The 18,932-nt window shown below is 36.0% G+C and overlaps 1 protein-coding gene and 2 pseudogenes across 1 annotated transcript; 2 read left to right on the top strand and 1 right to left on the bottom strand.

Moving 5' to 3' along the window:
• Positions 1–2,236: 2,236 nt before the first annotated feature.
• On the bottom strand, positions 2,237–3,519 carry LOC106404617 (60S ribosomal protein L6-2). Its single transcript, XM_013845326.3, has 4 exons — positions 3,167–3,519; positions 2,966–3,072; positions 2,711–2,892; positions 2,237–2,603 (listed from the first exon to the last, which is right to left on the bottom strand). The coding sequence occupies exons 1-4, from the start codon at positions 3,340–3,342 to the stop codon at positions 2,448–2,450; spliced, it is 621 nt and encodes a 206-aa protein (XP_013700780.1). The 5' UTR covers positions 3,343–3,519; the 3' UTR covers positions 2,237–2,447.
• Positions 3,520–5,957: 2,438 nt separating this feature from the next.
• LOC111198246 lies at positions 5,958–11,128 on the top strand (annotated as a pseudogene).
• LOC111203964 lies at positions 10,117–18,896 on the top strand (annotated as a pseudogene).
• The last annotated feature ends 36 nt before the right edge of the window (positions 18,897–18,932 follow it).

Here is an 18,932-nt window from a genome sequence, read left to right as displayed (position 1 = left end):
GGGTTGATTTTCAACTTTCACATATAAAAAGAATTATTTGTAAACTTAGAAAAGAATATATCAAGAATATTCTTTTTCAGAAGAGAAAATAGAAAAATACACCAGAGACAAATCCATCTCTATTATGAAATTCCTCTATTTTAGAGAAAAAAAATAGAGGAATACATTGGAGATGTTCTAAGACATGGCCGACGTAAATGATCGACGTTGAGATTTCAGCTTTTCTGATTCTTACTATTCTAATGTTTTTAATATAATTTGAATATTCCCTTTGTTTTATAATATAATGGTTTAAAAGTATTTTTTTGTTTCGCTATATAATTTTTTTTATTTCAATGTTACTTTATATTTATTGGATATTGTGTGACCAATTAAATTATGTAAATTACTGTATAATTGATTAAATTTATATATTTAATGACAGTTTTCTAAAGTAATAACTTTTAAATATTACATATTTTAATTAAAACGGATTACATTTTGAAACAGATAGAGATAGAGTAATCTATAAACTAACTCTATATAGATACGAGGACAAAATTGTAAAGTGGTCACACCTTGAATTTTTCTCATTCTGTGCATTCCTAATTGGAAGGAGATAATCAACATCTAATATTATGTTACTTTCAGTATATTAAAAATGGTCGAACAGTAAACCAATTAAGGATGATGTAAGGAAGACATAAAGATGTATTTCCAGTTATCACAAATGTAGAATCAATTGAGAACAACTTAATTATGTCCAGTGTAGGACAGCTGAGAAGAGTTTTCATACCTTCTAATATTATAATATCTCACTATATTAGTGGCTAAATCAGTTTTCTCTAGCACAAATACTCACTCCGTTCTTGAAGTTTAAGTTTTTCTATCTGATGATATTAGTAGTTTGATCCCAGAAAAAAGAAACGGTCGAACTGTACATTGTAATTGGATAAATAAAACAAACAAAAATCAACCGAAGACTTTTAAGGTATATGAAACAAAAATTGGAAATAGCAATTCTCTGCAATTAAAGAATAAGACAATAAAATTGTAAAAATATAAAAAAAAAATATATACACTGAAAGAAAGATTTAGTAAAATAAAATCATAATATAATTTCCATAATTGATAGTGCTCTGTTACACTAAAAATTCTAAATTTACAACATACACAGTTTTATTTACATCTTTAAACCTATTATTTAATTAAAATGATTCTAAAAAAGTGCCAGCATGAAGAGTTAGAAAATATACGATAAAATATAATACATAACGTTAAAAATACATTATCACTGATCACTAAAAAAACATGTTAGTAGTAATAAAAATAAAATGACAACACATTTATTAAAACCATAGAACGGCACGCAACAAGGTGTTATTAAATATACAAACTACAAATTAAATGTGCTCAACGCAAACACACATAAAAATGAGACATCATATTTGGATATATTTAAATAAATAATTTTGGTAATGTCTCTTATATCATTATTAATGTCTCTTATATAATTATTAATGTCTTATAAGAGATATTACCAATGATGTTGGTTTTTTATTTTAGTTAACTTTCATTTGTTTTAATTCTTATATATTTTTTGTGACTTTTAAAAAAATTATGTTTCAGTTTTATATTGAATTTAGTTCACATAATTTATGTTTACATATTTATGTTTTAAAACATAATTTCTCTTAAAAAAATTAAACTAAGAAGAACCTAATTAAACTGATCCAAAAAACAAACTGAACCGAATACAACCCGAACCGAATATAAACCGTACCGAACACAAACCGAACCGAACCAAACCAAACTAACTATGGTTTACTTCAGTTGGAAAAATACTAGAACCAAACTAACCAAACCGAACCGAGAAAATAACCGAAGTGCCCACCCCTGTCTACGGTCCAAACCACTACTCTACCGGCTCCATTGGCCCCTTCTTTGCAGTCATCTCTGTTCTTGTCGTTCTTGCTGTTCTCTCCTGCTTCTTGGGCTGGATACGCGCACACCGCCGCCAGAGAACTGCCTTAGTGGCTGAAGCCAATCCGTGCGGTCTGCTATTATGGTGGGTGGGACGCAAATGTAAACGGTGCTTGGACAGAGATGTAGAGGCTGCAGCTAAAGTTGCCGATTGTTTCTGGCAAAGAAACGCCAAAAGATGGTAATCAGACTAATCTAGAAAACTCATCCAGGTTGATCTATGCTTTACAATGACTGTTCGAGAGAGACTAGTAATAAGACTTTAGAAGCATTGTAGCTTTATACCATCTATTATCATCAAATGAATGGTTGAGGAAAATTCTATGAAGTCAAGATTTCAACTCCATATTGCTACAAACCTCACGTTCAAAAACATGATCGATGAACTATCCATATGTAAAACAGTAGAACAATACTAAACCATTCCCGAGGATAAAACTAAAGAAGACAGACACTCTAGAAACCTCAGCAAAAGGTAATGAAATTTAGAAAACAAGCTCATGAGGCTTCATCCCTTGTTTCAGTGAGAACCTTGCGCCCAAGTAGGTCTTCAACTCTGGAACCGCTTCAATGGCTTTGATCAAAGCTGCATCCACTGCCTTCTGGTCATCTTTCTTCCCTTGTGGAATCTCCTTCTTCTCCTGCACAATCCAAATTCGATAAAGTGGTCAAGAATAGTTTCTGATTTTGGTAAATCTACAAAGGATACAAATTCTAACTTGATAGTAATATCTGCCTCTTGATATACCTCTTTCTCTGCCTCCAAGAACTCTCCTTCTGCCTTCTTGTTCTTCTTCTCAGCAACCTTTCCAAAATACTTATCATCCAATTTATGGATGCCAACTCCGGAAATGTCAACCTTCGTGGAAGTTCCAATCACGTAGGACTGTTTAACACGTCTCAAAGGAACACCATTGATCTTGAACGGTCCTAAAGACAAAGCAGGAAGTGAATGAGTTTGGTTTCAAATGATGTCTGCAAGAATAGATAAAGAAAAACTCACCGGACACGAGAAGCAAACCAGAAGTAAGCTGCTTCATGAAGACAACTCTCTTGCCCTTGAACCTACCAGCAAGGATGATCAGCACTGTCCCTGGAGTGATGCTGGATCTGCAAACAAAAGAAAGGCTTGAGCAAATCAAACAAGACACAATGAAGGCAGTCACATCTGTCTGAATATCATTTCAAGATAAGAGTTTTTTACCTGAGCTTGGTAGGCTTTGGCTTGCGTCTATTGGCGAGAGGTTTCTTGACGTCTTCGGCAGGATAGAACTTCGGGGGCTTCTCCGCCGGAGAATCAACTTTGGACTTAGCGTCGTGGCGAGGGAAAACGCCGCCGTTTTTGGCCTTGATAGCCCAAAGACCTCTCTTGTGGTACATCTGCGACCTTGAGTATTAACCAACTCCCCTGATCAGATCAGGGTTTCTGCTGACCTTAGGCGTCCTCTGTTTTGCCGGCATTGTTGCTTTCTCTAGAAAGAAATGAAAGTTTCCGGTTGCGAATATGAGGGAGTGACGGACGATAGCATCTAAAAAGTGGAAGACATAGAAACCATAAATTAAGGTGGGCCTTCATTTGTGGACCAGTTATTATGATCTTTTTTGTCAGACTATTTATGATCTTTCTTTTTTTTGGGTTGATTTTATAATTGGGAAATTGGGTGGATAACCGTAAAAAAAACAATAATTTACTAACTAACTAAAATCACATTCTCTCTTCTTTTTTCTCTTCCCATCTCTTTCTATTTTCTCTCTACAAAACTAAATTCTCTTCTTCTTTCAGCTATTTCACAAATAAACCTTTTATAATATACTAGGTATGGACCCGTGCATTGCACGGGTTTTGTTTAATTTTTAATTTTATGAAAACATATAAAGAATGACAATTTTTTTACATCAATTTTAGAATATATGCATATGTTATGGACACATTTTTGAATATAAATCTGTTTTCTACATAATTTTTGATGTTTGTCTTTCGTGTTTTACAATAGTTAACAATTTGTTTTTGTTTTTTATAAATAGTTCACCTTTTAATGATGAGACTATGTCGTCTGGTTTGGAATAATCATGTTCAAGTTCAACTCAGACCGTATTTTGGAATGATGCAAGGCTATATTAATTGTAACTTGGAATTATTTTAAAAAAATTTTTATAACTTGTTTTTATTATATTAATTTAAGGTAAACGTCTTTGTATGTTACTATGAAACAGAGATTAAAATAGGGCTAGGCAAAAAAACTGAATCCGAAAAACTGAACTATACCCGATCCAAAAAAGTTGTACCGAACCGGAACCAAAATTGGTTAAGTATCCGACGGATTCAAAATTTTGGTATCTACAGAACCGAAACCGAACCCGACCCGAACCGAAGTATTTCGGGTATCCGAATATATCTAAAATAGATTTATATACCTAAATATATTAATTATTTTTAGATTTAATGTATATTAAAAACATCCAAAATATATAAGATACTTTTAAAGCGTGTAAAATACTTGAAAATATAAACAAATAGTCAAAACTAAATGTCTAAGATAGCTAAAATATACTGAAAATACCAAAAAAATACTTAAAATTTATATTGATTCTCTATCAAAATATTCAAACCAAACCAATTTATATGTTAATTTTAGGTGTTTTGACATATGTTATTCAAATTTATATGTAATATATTATTTTATTTATAGATTTTGAGAAATTTAAAGTATATAATGAATTTTAAAATTTTATAAATTATTTAAATGGGTTATCCGAATCTGAACTGAACCTACAAAGATCCAAATCGAATCCGAATGGGTACCCGAACGCCCGCCCCTAGATTAAAACAACACATTTTTGTTACCACAACACTCCATTACCGTTAATTAACGAAGATGAGTTACGTAGTTTTTCACCATATTTTAATAGGTCATGTAGTGCTTTCAAAATTTAGTATAGTTCACTAAGGTTTTAACATAGCTCTAAAGTTTATGTATATATATACAAGGACAATTTTTTTTCAAAAAAAAAAGGTTCATGTATATAAAATCATGATGGTGATAGTTGGTGCCGGAATCGGCCAACTTTTCTTAGACCAAAGGCTTTCTATTTAAATGGAGGAAAGGAAAAAATACAGGTTTTTGGGCCTTAGTAATGTTTTCGGCCTTAGTTACTTAGTTAACCTGATAATTAGAGAAGAAGTTTAGATAAGAGCCCATCCCAATTTTTCCCCAACAGAAACAGCCAATTACAGAGCATGCAGTGAAGGGAGGAGAAAGTCGCAGGCGATGAAGAAAAAGGATCCGATCGGTGCAAGATAACTAAAGAGATCATCGGAGCCACATCTGGATCATAGCTGAAACCGAGACTGTGTTCTGTGATCGAAGACTTGACCATCTATTTCGGAAAGTGAGGTTGAGAGTTGATAGTAGAGAGGTGGGCGATCTGAAGCATCTCCTGTGGAGCCTTGAGTTTCGTTCGGTCCAGAGTAGGTATATTGCGCATTGCCAAGCGATTAGGAGGTGTTTTTTTGTGAGGCTTTGGGAGTCGTAGACTGTTGAAGTAGTTGATGATGGAGTGGTAACCTGACAGCAAAGCTACGTCGAGGACCAGACTTCCCAGCTGTAACAGCAGTCAAAAAGAAGGTGATCTCGAGTTTCTAGGGCCGCATTGCATAGAAGGCAGACTAGATCAAGGTGGAAGACATAGAAATCCTAAATTAAGGTGGGTCTTCATTTATTATGATCCTTTTTTGTCAGACTATTTATGAACATTCTTTTTTTCAGTTGATTTTATAATTGGGAAATTGGATGGTATAACCGTAAAAAAACAATAATTTACTAACTAACTAAAATCACATCCTCTTTTTTTTTTCTCTTCCTATCTCTTTCTACTTTCTCTCTACAAAACTAAATTCTCTTTTTCTTTTAGCTATTTCACAAATAAACTTTTTATAATATATATATATATATATATATATATATATAATTTTAGTAAGAACATAATTTGATTTCATGGAGTGGATACGCGAGCGGTACATATTTTGGAACACAGAACTCGCGGATCCTAATATTCCTTACACTGAGGTCGAGTTCCCTTTGTTCCCTCACATCGATGTTCTCCAAGACGAAGGGAACACTCTCTTTGCAACTCATTTGCCACACAATTGTTTACCCGATTCGATTGTAAGATGGTTTATATCTGGAGAGACTCAAAGGACACTTTCATCTCCTTGTGGCATTTCTTCCAAAAGCAAAGGTCAGAACATGGCCCGCTCAACAGTCTTGAGGAGTGTTTTGATATGTTCTGCCAAGGTTTATCTCCGCACAATCCTTATCTTGATCATGTCTTAGGTTACTGGAAAGCTCACCGAAAGAATCCAAATCAGATTTTGTTCCTTAACTACGAGACTAATTTGAGTGCTGATCCTTTGCCTTACGTGAAGAGGTTGGCTGAGTTCATGGGTTATGGATTCACAGCTGAGGAAGAGAAGAATGGTGGTGTTGAGAAAGTTGTGAATCTTTGCAGCTTCGAGACATTGAAGAATCTTGAAACTAACAAAAGGAGATAAGGAGAGAGAGGACCATCCTTCTCCTTATACAAAGAGTGCATATTTCAGGATCGGAGATTGGGAAAATTATCTGAATCAGATATGGCCAGCTTGTATGGATGTAGACATGTTAATTAGGGCCGAAGCTCTCAGTCTGAACCCGCCCAGCCTTAAAAATTATCAGGTTTAAAAATATTTGGTTTTTCGGGCTAAGCCCATTTGGGCTCTGAGTATTTTGGGCCTAAGCCCGTTTGAGTTAGGACCGGTCCGAAAACCCGAAATTTTATACTTTCGCTTAAATATTATCGTTTTTGCAATCCAAACGATTATTAGTATTGGCATATTATTTTGATATTTTTATCCAAACTCTAATAAAACAAATATAAAAGTTGTTAATGCATTTTATTGTTTGATAGTTACAAGTGTCACATTTTAAATTTTGCAAATGTACCTTCTTCTTTTATGTACAACATGTTTTTTTAATATACAAAGTATGAAACATTTGACCATGTTTATCATAAATTTTGTTCTTTTATATGTTTAGTTTTAAGTTATATTTGATTATTTAAATTTGTTTAAATTTGGTTTGTTTATAATATGTTTTTAAAACATACAAAAAAGTAAAACATTTTTGATAAAAAGAAAATTTTAAACTCATTTTACATTTTAAAACAAAAAAATGAAACTGTTTTCTTGAATAAAAATTCACATGTATCAAAACGATGGAAGTGACAATGACAAATTATTTTTCAAAATGCCAAAAAAGTCCGAAAAGCCCTATAACCCTATAAAGACCGAGTCAGGTTTTGAATTCTAGGACCAAAATACTTCCGAGCCAGACCGGACTCAAATATTTATAGGCTTAGCGGGTTTGGGCCGGTCTGGGCCGGACCATCCCGAATTGACACCCCTATATGGATGGAATAATGGAAGAGAAATTCAAGGGTATTGGTTTGCTTGAAAATGATAAATCAGCTGTTTCTTGTTTGGGGAAAATGGCTGATCCTTGTATGCTTGTTTAAAGCATAAATTTAAGAATCACATTAATTATATGTGTACTACGTTACGTGATATGGCTAATAATCGTGGGAAAGCTAAATTTTATTTGGAGTGCTGCAAATAATCTACACAATATTTGCTAAATAATCTACACAATATTTGCTAATTCTACTAAGAGAGAGATATTTATAAAAGATAATATAAAAGAACTTACACTTAAGCTATTTCATCTATTCAGTGGGAGAGTCATGTACATATATAGTGTAAAAGCAATTAGATTCCAAATTTTTACTTCAAATAGCTGAAAGTGATAATGATTCTAAAATTAAAAGTAGACATGTTAATTAGGGTTGAAGCCTACAGTCCGAGCCCGCCCAGTTCTAAAAATTATCGGGTTTGGGCTTAGTTTTATAAGCAAAAAAAAATTGGGCCTTTCGGGCTAAGCCCATTTGGGTTTTGGATATTTTGGGTCTAAGCCCGTTTGGGTTAGGGCCGACCTGAAAACCCCAAATTTTATACTTTTGGTTAAATGTTATCGTTCTTGCCATCAAAACCATTATTAGTATTGATATATTATTTTAATATTTTTATCCAAACTCTAATAAAACAAATATTAAAGTTGTTAATGCACTTTATTGTTTGATCATTACAAGTGTCAGATTTTAAATTTTGTAAATGCACTTTCCTTTTTTATGTACAACATGTTTTTTTATTTCAAAATACAAAGTATGAATCGTATGACCATGTTTATCATTATTATTTTTTTTAAATTTGGTTTGTGTATAAATATTTTTTTAAGTATACGAAATAGTAAAACATTTTTGATAAAGAAGAAAAGTTTAAATTCACTTTATATTTAAAAAAAACTGTATTTTTTTAATGAAAATTCACATGTATTAAAACGATGGAAATGACAATGACAAATTATTTTTCGAAAAGCCCAAAAAAACCCGAAAAACCCTGTAGCCCTATAAGGGCTGGGTCGGACTTTGAATTCTAGGCCCAAAATATTTCCGGGCCGGACTGGGCTGGGTTCAAATATTTATGGGTTTAGCGGGTTTGGGCTGGACCGGGCCGGGCCAGCCTGAATTGACACCCCTAATTAGAAGTGAAGCTAGCAACAAATAAAATAAACTTGGTAAATTTGAGTTTTTGGTGAGCATTGTTATTTGGTATGAAATGGTATATGCTGTTAATTTGGTTAGTAAAAGTTTGCTGTCTAAAGATATGCTTATTGATATTTCTATTGAAAAAAGTTAGGGGGTTAGAAGAGATTTTTTTTTTAAGTATCGAGATGCTGGTTTTTTCAAATGCTTTGGAAACTCTTAGAAAAATTGCTATAGAGATAGGTGTTGATCCAATATTCAAAGAAAATTTTTGATGATATTCCATGTAGTCCACCTTCAGTTGCTCCAATTCTAGTGAGGAATTATTTAGGATTGATTATTTTTATGCATAGTTGATCATGCAATTAGTGCATTTACTAGAAGGTTTGAACAATATCAAGAATATGAAAAGATTTTTGGTTTTTTAGTTAACCTTGGAAAATGTTTCTTTAGATGATATGACTTTAAATAATTATAGTAGTTTTACAAATGCTTTTGAAAAAGGTGATAATTTTGACGTTAGTGGAAATGAATTGTTTATAGAATTAAAATTATTTAGAGAAGTTACCAGAGATAATCTACCCTATTGACATTTTGAATTATTTGATACAAGCTAATTGTTTTCTAAATGATATTGCTGCTTATAGAATTTTACTAAATATTCTTATACCTGGTTTTATTTACAGAAAGAAGTTTTTCGAAACTAAAATTGTTGAAGTCATATTTGCATGCAACGATGATACAAGATAAGATTAGATGGTTTTAGCAAAAAAAAAAAAATAAGATTAGATGGACTAGAGATGATAGCAACTGAAAATAATATTTTGGAGAAGATCTAGTTTGATGATTTGGTTAATGATTTTGCATCAAAAAAGTTACAAGACTAACGTTATTTAAATTAAAATAGATATTGGTGTATTTATTTTATAATATATATTATTATTTGAGAAGCAAAATTTACTTATGTATTATGTTCTACATAATTTTAGGCCTAGTCATATTTTATACTCAATTAATAATTTTCATAAACAATTTTAGTGATTTAGCTGATAACTGATCATTATCATTATCTTGCGAGTAATTAAAAAAATTCTAGCGATAATGTTATAGTTAAATTTATATTATATTTACTTTACTAATATTAAAATATTATATACGTTTATATTATATTTAGTTTAGTAATATTATATTTAGTTTTTATATATATATATATATCACATAAGATATAATGAATTATCTATGTTTAAGATAAAATGTTTAGAACAATCAAAGTCACCTAGTGTGATAATTTTTGAAAATATTTTGGCAAAGAATTTAAAAATGTTTATCTACACTATTATTTGCGAAGTGATTTTCGCAACGGAGCTCTCACGCTAAAATTAAGAGTGTCTAATATCGTTTATACTCTTACTGAATTTTTATATGTAATTAAAAACAAACTTTTATTAATAATATTAAATTTAAAATTAAGATATTTCTTATATTGTATTGTTATATTTAAATATTATTTTCTATTATAAAAGTTAAAAATCAAGATATTTTCTATTTAAAATTAAGATATTTCCTAGCCGCCGATGTCGCCGCTGCATCTCCTCGCCGATCCATAGCCACCACCACCGCGAGACCCGTTGGCTTCCATCGCGTGGCCAATCCTGCTTCGTCTTCTTCCGTCATCCATCGTTGTTTCAGCTCTAAATCAGGTGGTATATCGTTGCTATAGTGTCTACGTTTTCAGATCTCGCCTTTGTGATTCTGTTTATGCTGGATTAGATGCAATTATCGCCGTATTATCTTATCAATCGTTTCACCACTGTTCTCTCTTAATGCTTACGCCGTTGTTACTGCAATTTTCTGTCATTCTATCGATTTTGTTGTTCTCTTTTACCATTGAATCTGTGCAAGAGCGTGGTGAATGACTGTTATTACCCTTTTACTTTGCAGTGGAGACAATAGCGAAGAAGGAGGTGGAGGATGTTATGCCCATTGCAACTGGACACGAGAAGGAGGAGCTTGAAGCTGAACTTGAGGTGATTCCTTGTGTTTTTTTTCTCTGTATGAGTATGTGTATGTGTATTCTGTCTTTGCAGTGACTATCTGTTCATAGCAAAAGACAATCCTTTTTGAGTTGAGTTTTAATATTTTCTTAATGATGTATGGGTATGTTGTCTTTGCAGTGACTATCTGTTCAAGCTTTCGCTTATTGGTGACTCTGGTGTTGGAAAATCCTGCTTGCTTCTAAGGTTTGATGTAAGTAAACTTCTTTCTTTCTTTTTCCTGGTGAATAATTGTTTTAGATTTCTTACTTACATATGTTAATTGCTCTTTATCATTGTACATACACAAGTAACAATCTATGCGTCTTTGAAGTTTAATACTTGTTTCTCCAAAATTACAAGTCAGTTCAGTGGCTACTTTAGTTCTCAGTTTACACTATGGTATCGTTGTTATTCTTTGTGTTTACACTATGTATCGTTTGTGTTCAGATTTTTGCAGGTGGAGCCAAGGTCACAAGAAGAAACAGAGCATGTGACACAAAAAAAATAGAGCCATGTATTCTGTAACCAGAGTCTTCACGTTTGTGATCAGTGAACTCTTACCATTTCTTTATTAAAGATTTTGTATTCTCTTTTACCATTTCACTGAGAAGAACAAGTGCTGAGTTATTTTGTTTTTCTTACCATTTCCTTATTAAAGCTTTTGGTTATCTTACCATTTCTTCTCTTAATGGCTTCTTCTTCTTCTAATAATCTTGAAGAAATGATCGATGAAAAAGTCGACCACATTTTCGATCAATAATTTCAAAAACTTTTCACTCAAACCGAAGTTCAACAAGTGGATTTCACGTATTCTACAGATATGTCTTCAAATCTCGGCAATATGATGAGCATTCGGAATTGAGTTCGTGATAAAACAATACATCAACAATTGAGAGCCGATTTGGTTGAGAATATATGACAAAAATTTGGAACAAATCAAGATTTAAGCTAATTGATTTTTTCTCGTTTACGATTTGTATTTGTATTTTTAATATGCTTTTATGTCATTTTTATTTAAATTTTTATGTATGCTTTTCTTTCATCTTATAAAATCCAATCATTCAATTTAAAAAAAAAATAATTAGAACCTCAATGAGGTTCTCCCATTGGAGGAGGAGAAAATTAATTAGACTAACAAGGGTTCTTAGCTTTTCACGTCACAAAATTAACTACTAAATTAATCATTAGAACCCTTAATAGTCTCTTACCAATGGACATGCTCTTACACGTCCTATATTTTATAACTTCTTTTTAATCGAAACAATTTTCTTTTAAATAAGCATTTTTATTTATAAAAATATTTAGGGGGCAAAAATTGTCGTTGCTTCTAATAGTTATAAAATACCCGCTCTGAATCGATCTTTGTCCGAACAACAAACATCTCTCATCTCCTGCAGATCAGAAACACATGTCTATCAGAAACACATGTCCTCCAATGGAAATAGAAACCGTAACCGACACTACCGTTCCAAACCATGACGAGACTGAGATAGAGTCAACAGAGTTCGAGAAGAATCAGAAACGGTACCAAGACCTGATCTCCACGTTTCCTCACGTTAAAGGCTGGAGGTTTAAAGATCCCTTTATCAGGTACGGTGGTCAGTGGTGGATACAGACAATCCTTGAAGGTTCACTTTACGCGCAAGAGTTCTTCCAAGCGCGACCCAGAGACTTCTTCATCTGTAGCTATCTAAAGACAGGTACCACTTGGCTCAAATCACTAACATTCATAATAGCCAACCGATCTCGCTTTGATGATTCCACAAACCCTCTTCTAAAACGTAACCCTCACGAGCTTATTCCTTTCTTTGAGATCGAGTTCCCTTTGTTCCCTCAAGTTGATAGCCTCAAAGACAAAGGGAAGACTCTGTTCTCAACTCATATGCATACAAGTCACTACCCGATTCAGTTGTGAAAAAGGGTTGTAAGATGGTTTACATCTGGAGAGACCCAAAGGACACTTTTATCTCCTTGTGGCATTTCTTCCAAAAGAAAAGGTCAGATATATTGGAGATATATGTAAATACTATTAGTTAAGGGTTTACATTGTAATTAGTAGTACTTAGAATACCCTAATCTCCTAATGCTGTACGTGTATATAATGTAATCATTTATCTAATGAGAAGATAACTTTCCCATAATCTATATGGTATCAGAGCTTAACGCTCCTCCAAACCTAGAAATTTTCGAACAAAACCAAACAGCCGCCACAATGAGTTCTTCCTCAAACACCAATAAAATCGTGTCTCTAAACACAAACACTCTTCTCAATCTCAACATGTCCAACGTCTCGAAGTTAACAAGCACCAACTACATGATGTGGAGCTTGCAAGTTCATGCCCTGCTGGATGGTTATGCTTTGGCTAAGCATCTTGATTCCACCACTATCATTCCGCCTGCAACAATCACCACGGCTGATGTCTTCGAGGAGAATCCGGAGTTTGTTCGCTGGACACGGCAAGATAAACTCATTTACAGTGGCCTCCTTGGTGCCATCTCTACTACGATTCAGCCAATGGTCTCTCGCACAACCACCGCTTCTCAGATCTGGAAGAAGCTGGCTGACACCTATGCGAAACCAAGTAGGGGTCATATCAAACAACTCCGTGATCAGCTCAGATTCTACACCAAAGGTACCAAAACTGTCGATGAATACCTCAAGAACGTGGTCTCTAAACTCGGTCAACTCGCCATCCTTGGCAAGCCATACGACCATGAAGATCAAGTTGAGATCAGTGGCGGACCCAAATTTGATTTTAAGGGTTGTCAAAGCCCAACATAATTCTTATAGAAAATAAAATAAACAAAAAATATGTATGAGGGCTGGTTGAACTAGGGAAAGGTGTGTCAAATATTAAGGAAATTGACCAAATGAGCTACAGAAATTTCCATTGCTAGTATTACAAACACCAAAATTATAAGATTTAACCTGTGTCAGATGACACCCCTTCCTCCAGAACGTGGTCTCTAAACTCGATTAGAGGAAGGGGTGTCATCCTTGGTGGACTCCCAGAGGAGTACAAGAATGTAGTTGATCAAATCGAAGGTAAAGACACTGCTCCCAACATCACTGAGATTCATGAAAGATTACTCAATCATGAAGCCAAGCTCCTTGCTACAAAAGAACAAGCTACTGAGGTCGCTCCAGTGTCTGCTAATATGGTTCAAAACCGAAATCAGAACAACAACTTCAACACCAATCGCAACAACAATGGTGGCTCCTACAACAACTACAACAACACACGGAGAAACAACAACAATGGTGATGCTAACTGACAATACCGATCTGATACGCGTACGTTCAAGCCTTACTTAGGCAAGTGTCAACTGTGTAACACACAAGGGTATAGTGCCAGACGCTGTCCTCAGTTTCAAGCTTCTCAATATCAAGGTGCTCAACAGATCATGGCTCAGCCTCAGGTCACTCCATTCCGCCCATATCAACCACAAGCGAACCTCGCTATGAATGCTCCATACACGGCTACTAATTGGCTTCTTGACTCGGGGGCTACTCGTCACATTACATCTGACCTCAACAACCTTGCTCTACACCAGCCGTATCATGGAGGCGACGACGTTATCATAGCTGATGGTTCGACACTACCGATATCTCATACGGGTTCTTCTTTAATACCAACTCGAACACGTGACTTATCTTTGATAAGAACTTGATTTTGGTTTATCGTCTCTGCAATACTAATGGTGTTTCGGTGGAATTCTTTCCTGCTTCTTTTCAGGTGAAGGATCTCAGCACGGGTGTCCCATTGCTCCAAGGCAAGACTAGGAATGAGTTGTATGAGTGGTCTGTCTCTCTGTCTCAGGCAAAGGCCATGGTTACTGCATCGAACCCAAAAACATCTCTGCTTTTGTGGCATTCTCGGCTCGGCCACCCTTCTTTTTCAGTTTTAAACATTATCATTTCTCAGTTTTCTCTACCTTTTTCTTCTACCAAACAGAAAAACTTGTCTTGTTCTGAATGTTTAATTAATAAGACCCATCGATTACCATTTACAAACTCCACCATTGTTTCTCATAAACCCCTTGAGTTTGTCTTCACAGACGTCTGGTCTTCTCCAATAACCTCCATCGACAACTTTAAATACTATGTTGTATTTGTCGATCATTACTCGCGCTTTACATGGCTTTACCCGCTCAAACTAAAGTCACAAGTAAAAGAGGTCTTCATTGCCTACAAATCATTGGTAGAGAACAAGTTTCAGACAAAGATCGGAACACTGTTTTCTGATAATGGAGGCGAGTATATTGCATTACGAGACTTTCTCTGACAACACGGAATCACACACCTCACTTCGCCACCACACACACCTCAGCATAATGGCTTATCGGAGAGGAAACATAGGCACATTGTAGAGATCGGTCTCACACTTCTCTCTACGGCATCGATACCAAAAGACTATTGGACCAATGCTTTCTCTTCGGCAGTATATCTGATCAATCATCTTCCAACGCCTATACTCGAGAAGCAATCTCCATTCTCCAAGATCTTTGGTACGACACCAAATTATACGAAACTACGAGTTTTCGGTTGCTTATGCTTCCCATGGCTGCGTCCTTATAACTCTAACAAACTGGAACATAGATCAACAAGGTGTGTGTTCCTAGGCCACTCGACAACCCAGAGTGCGTACTACTGCATGGATCAAACTACGGGTCGCATCTATACAGCGAGGCATGTGAAGTTTGATGAAACCGTGTTTCCATTTGAGAAGACGTCAACGGAAAAACTCTCTGAGGTTCATGACTCCACTCCACTCTCTACTTCCATGTTCACACCCGTTACTCCACAATCTTCAGCAGCGCAGGGACACCTGAGCTTGGACCTTCACCCGCCTCAGCCACCAACGACGCCATCGTCTTCTTCACCTCAGGTATTGCCTTCTCACTCTAGCAATCCACCCGTCTCTTCTCCCTTGGAGCCCACTGCTCTTTCTCAAAATGAGCCAACACCAATGGCTCAGCTTAATCCTACTTCCGTCGAGCCCACTGCTCAAGAAAAAAATGAGTTGCAACCCCCAACTCAGCCTACACAACCACCAAATACAAATCCTACCTCATCTACCCGGTCAAATCAACCTATGTTACCACAAAATCCACAAACACAACAGCCATAAAATATCCACAAAATGCAAACCAGAGCCAAAAATAAAATTTCAAAACCAATACAAAAGCTAACACTTTCAGTTGCAGGAAGAAAGAATCAAAAAACAGAACCAACAACGATCTCACAGGCTATGAAAGATGAGAAATGGAGAGGTGCAGCTACAGCAGAGTTTGATGCACACATCAAAAATCACACTTGGGATCTAAAGCCGAACGTACATGGGCACAACATCATAGGCTGTCGCTGGTTGTTTACTACCAAGAATCTTGCGAATGGACAACAAGAACACCCCAAAGGTCGTCTTGTTGCCAAAGGCTACACGCAGCAACATGGTATCGATTATTCGGAAACTTTCAGTCCAGTTATAAAATCAACAACGATTCGTCTGGTGCTTCAGATTGCGGTCACCAAGGCTTGGCAGATAAAACAATTAGATATCAACAATGCTTTCCTCCAAGGTGAGCTAACTGAGGTTGTCTACATGATGCAACCATCTGGCTTCATAGATAAAGATCGTCCCGACCACGTCTGTAGACTACGCAAACCTATCTATGGACTGAAACAAGCGCCCCGTTCATGGTATCTATCGCTTAAACAACACCTCCTCCACACTGGCTTTGTCAACTCCAATGCAGATGCTTCACTCTTCGTTCACTCGCACGGCAGCAACATCACCTACGTCCTCGTTTATGTTGATGATATATTGGTAACTAGAAACAATCCAACGATCATCTCCCAAGTTCTTACTGCCTTCGCTAATCGCTTCTCAATTAAAGATCCAGTCGATCTCCACTACTTTCTTGGGATCGAGGCAACTAGGACACGACAAGGACTTCATCTCATGCAACGTAAGTATATCACTGATCTTCTGCACAAGAACAACATGACCGACGCGAAGCCTGTTGCTACACCGCTACCCACATCTCCGAAACTAACGCTCCAGTCTGGTACACCATTAGAGGATGGCTTTCAGTATCGCTCAGTTGTTGGAAGTCTCCAATACTTGGCGTTCACCAGGCCTGACATATCATACGCCGTCACACGCCTCTCACAGTTCATGAACAAACCAACCATCGATTACTGGCAGGCAGCCAAACGCGTACTTCGCTATCTCTCTAGAACCCGTTCCCATGGTATATTCCTACATCATAACTCTCCTCTCTCGCCCCATGCCTTCTCAGATGCAGATTGGGCATATGATACAGATGATTTTGTCTCTATGAATGGCTATATAATCTAGTTAGGCAAAAATCCAATCTCATGGTCATCAAAGAAACAAAAAGGAGTGGCTCGTTCGTCTACGGAAGCTGAATATCGTGCAGTGGCTAATACTGCGGCCGAGGTAACCTGGTTGTGTTCTTTACTCTCTGATCTTCAACAACACTTATATATACCTCCAGTTATCTATTGCGACAATGTTGGAGCCACCTATCTATGAGCTAATCCCGTCTTCCATTCAAGAATGAAACACATCGCCTTGGACTACCATTTCACACGAAATATGATACATGCGGGTCAGCTTTGTGTACGACATGTCTCCACTAAAGATCAACTTGCTGACACTCTCACCAAACCACTACCTAGAAGTCAGTTTCAGCAAGATTGTAGCAAGATTGGAGTGATCTCAATCCCTCCATCTTGAGGGGGCGTATTGGAGATATATGTAAATACTATTAGTTAAGGGTTTACATTGTAATTATTAGTACTTAGAATACCCTAATCTCCTAATGCTGTACGTGTATATAATGTAATTATTTATCTAATGAGAAGATAACTTTCCCATAATCTATAAGATAGTGGCCCGCTTGACAGTCTTGAGGAGTGTTTTGATATGTTCTGTCAAGATTTTTCTAGGTACGGTCATTATCTTGATCACGTCCTGGCATATTGGAAAGCTCACCAAGAGAATCCAGATAAGATTTATTCCTCAAGTACGAGACTTTGAGTGCTGATCCTTTGCCTCACGTGAAGAGATTGGCTGAGTTCATGGGTTATGGATTCACAGATGAGGAAGAGAAGAATGGGGTCGTTGAGAAAGTTGTGAATCTTTGCAGCTTCGAGACATTAAAGAACCTTGAAGTTAACAAAGGTGATAAGGAGAGAGAAGATCATCCTTCTCCTTTCACAAAGAGCGCGTATTTCAGGAAAGGAAAAACCGGAGATTGGGTGAATTATCTGACTCCAGACATGGCAGCTCGTATTGATGGGATAATGGAAGAGAAATTCAAGGGTACTGGTTTGCTTGAATATGGTAAATGAGGACAACGACTGATCCTTGTATGCTTTTTTAAAGCATATGTTTGCTCCTTTTGTCACACTTATTATATATGTACTACGTTATATATTGGATGATTAAAACTTGTTTATTAAAGTTGCACAAACACAAAGATTATAAGAACTTCTCTTCTTATTAGATTTAGAAACTCTCTCAAAACTAAACATTTCAATGTGTTTCTCTTGATGGAACATCTCTCCATGAGAACTCTTTATATAGGAAGAAGCTACATCTTTTCCTAAGGGCGAAGCTACATCTTTTCCTAATAATAATATGGAAACATTCCTAAGCTCGATATGTTTTCCTTTTTCCTTAACCCATCAAATTTCACTTTAATGAGTTAACTTGCTCCTCAAGTTAATTGGAATTATCTAACATTCTCCCCCTTAATTCTAACTTGAATCTTAGGTATGTTGATCTTCTGAACTCCGATGAACTTGCGCATTGCTTCGAACTTGATCCTTGCCAATGGTTTAGTGAGTATGTCTGCCTTCTGCTCCACTCCAGGTACGTGCTTCACTTAATAAAGTCGAACTCCACACATTCTCGAATGAAATGGTACTTCGAGAGTATGTGTTTGCTTCTACCGTGAAACACCGGGTTCTTGGTGAGGGCTATCGCTGACTTGTTGTCAATCTTCAACATGACCTTCTTGTCTTCTTTGTTCATGATCTCGACCATCAACTCCTTTAACCTTATTGCTTGTTTTGCAGCTTCCGTAGCTGCCATGAACTCCGCCTCACATGAAGAGAGTGCCACTGTGGGTTGCTTGCACGATGTCCACGTGATCGGCGATGTTCCTAGGTAGAACATAAACCCTGTAGTGCTTCTTCCATCATCAACGTCTATGTTATGGCTGCTGTCACTGTAACTTGTAATCTCCGTTGTTTCATCCCGTTTG

Source organism: Brassica napus, chromosome C6 (genome assembly GCF_020379485.1).
Source record: "Brassica napus cultivar Da-Ae chromosome C6, Da-Ae, whole genome shotgun sequence".
NCBI classification, from domain to species: Eukaryota; Viridiplantae; Streptophyta; class Magnoliopsida; order Brassicales; family Brassicaceae; genus Brassica; species Brassica napus.
Note: the sequence above shows the minus strand (reverse complement) of the source record. Positions and strands in the feature narration are given on the sequence as shown.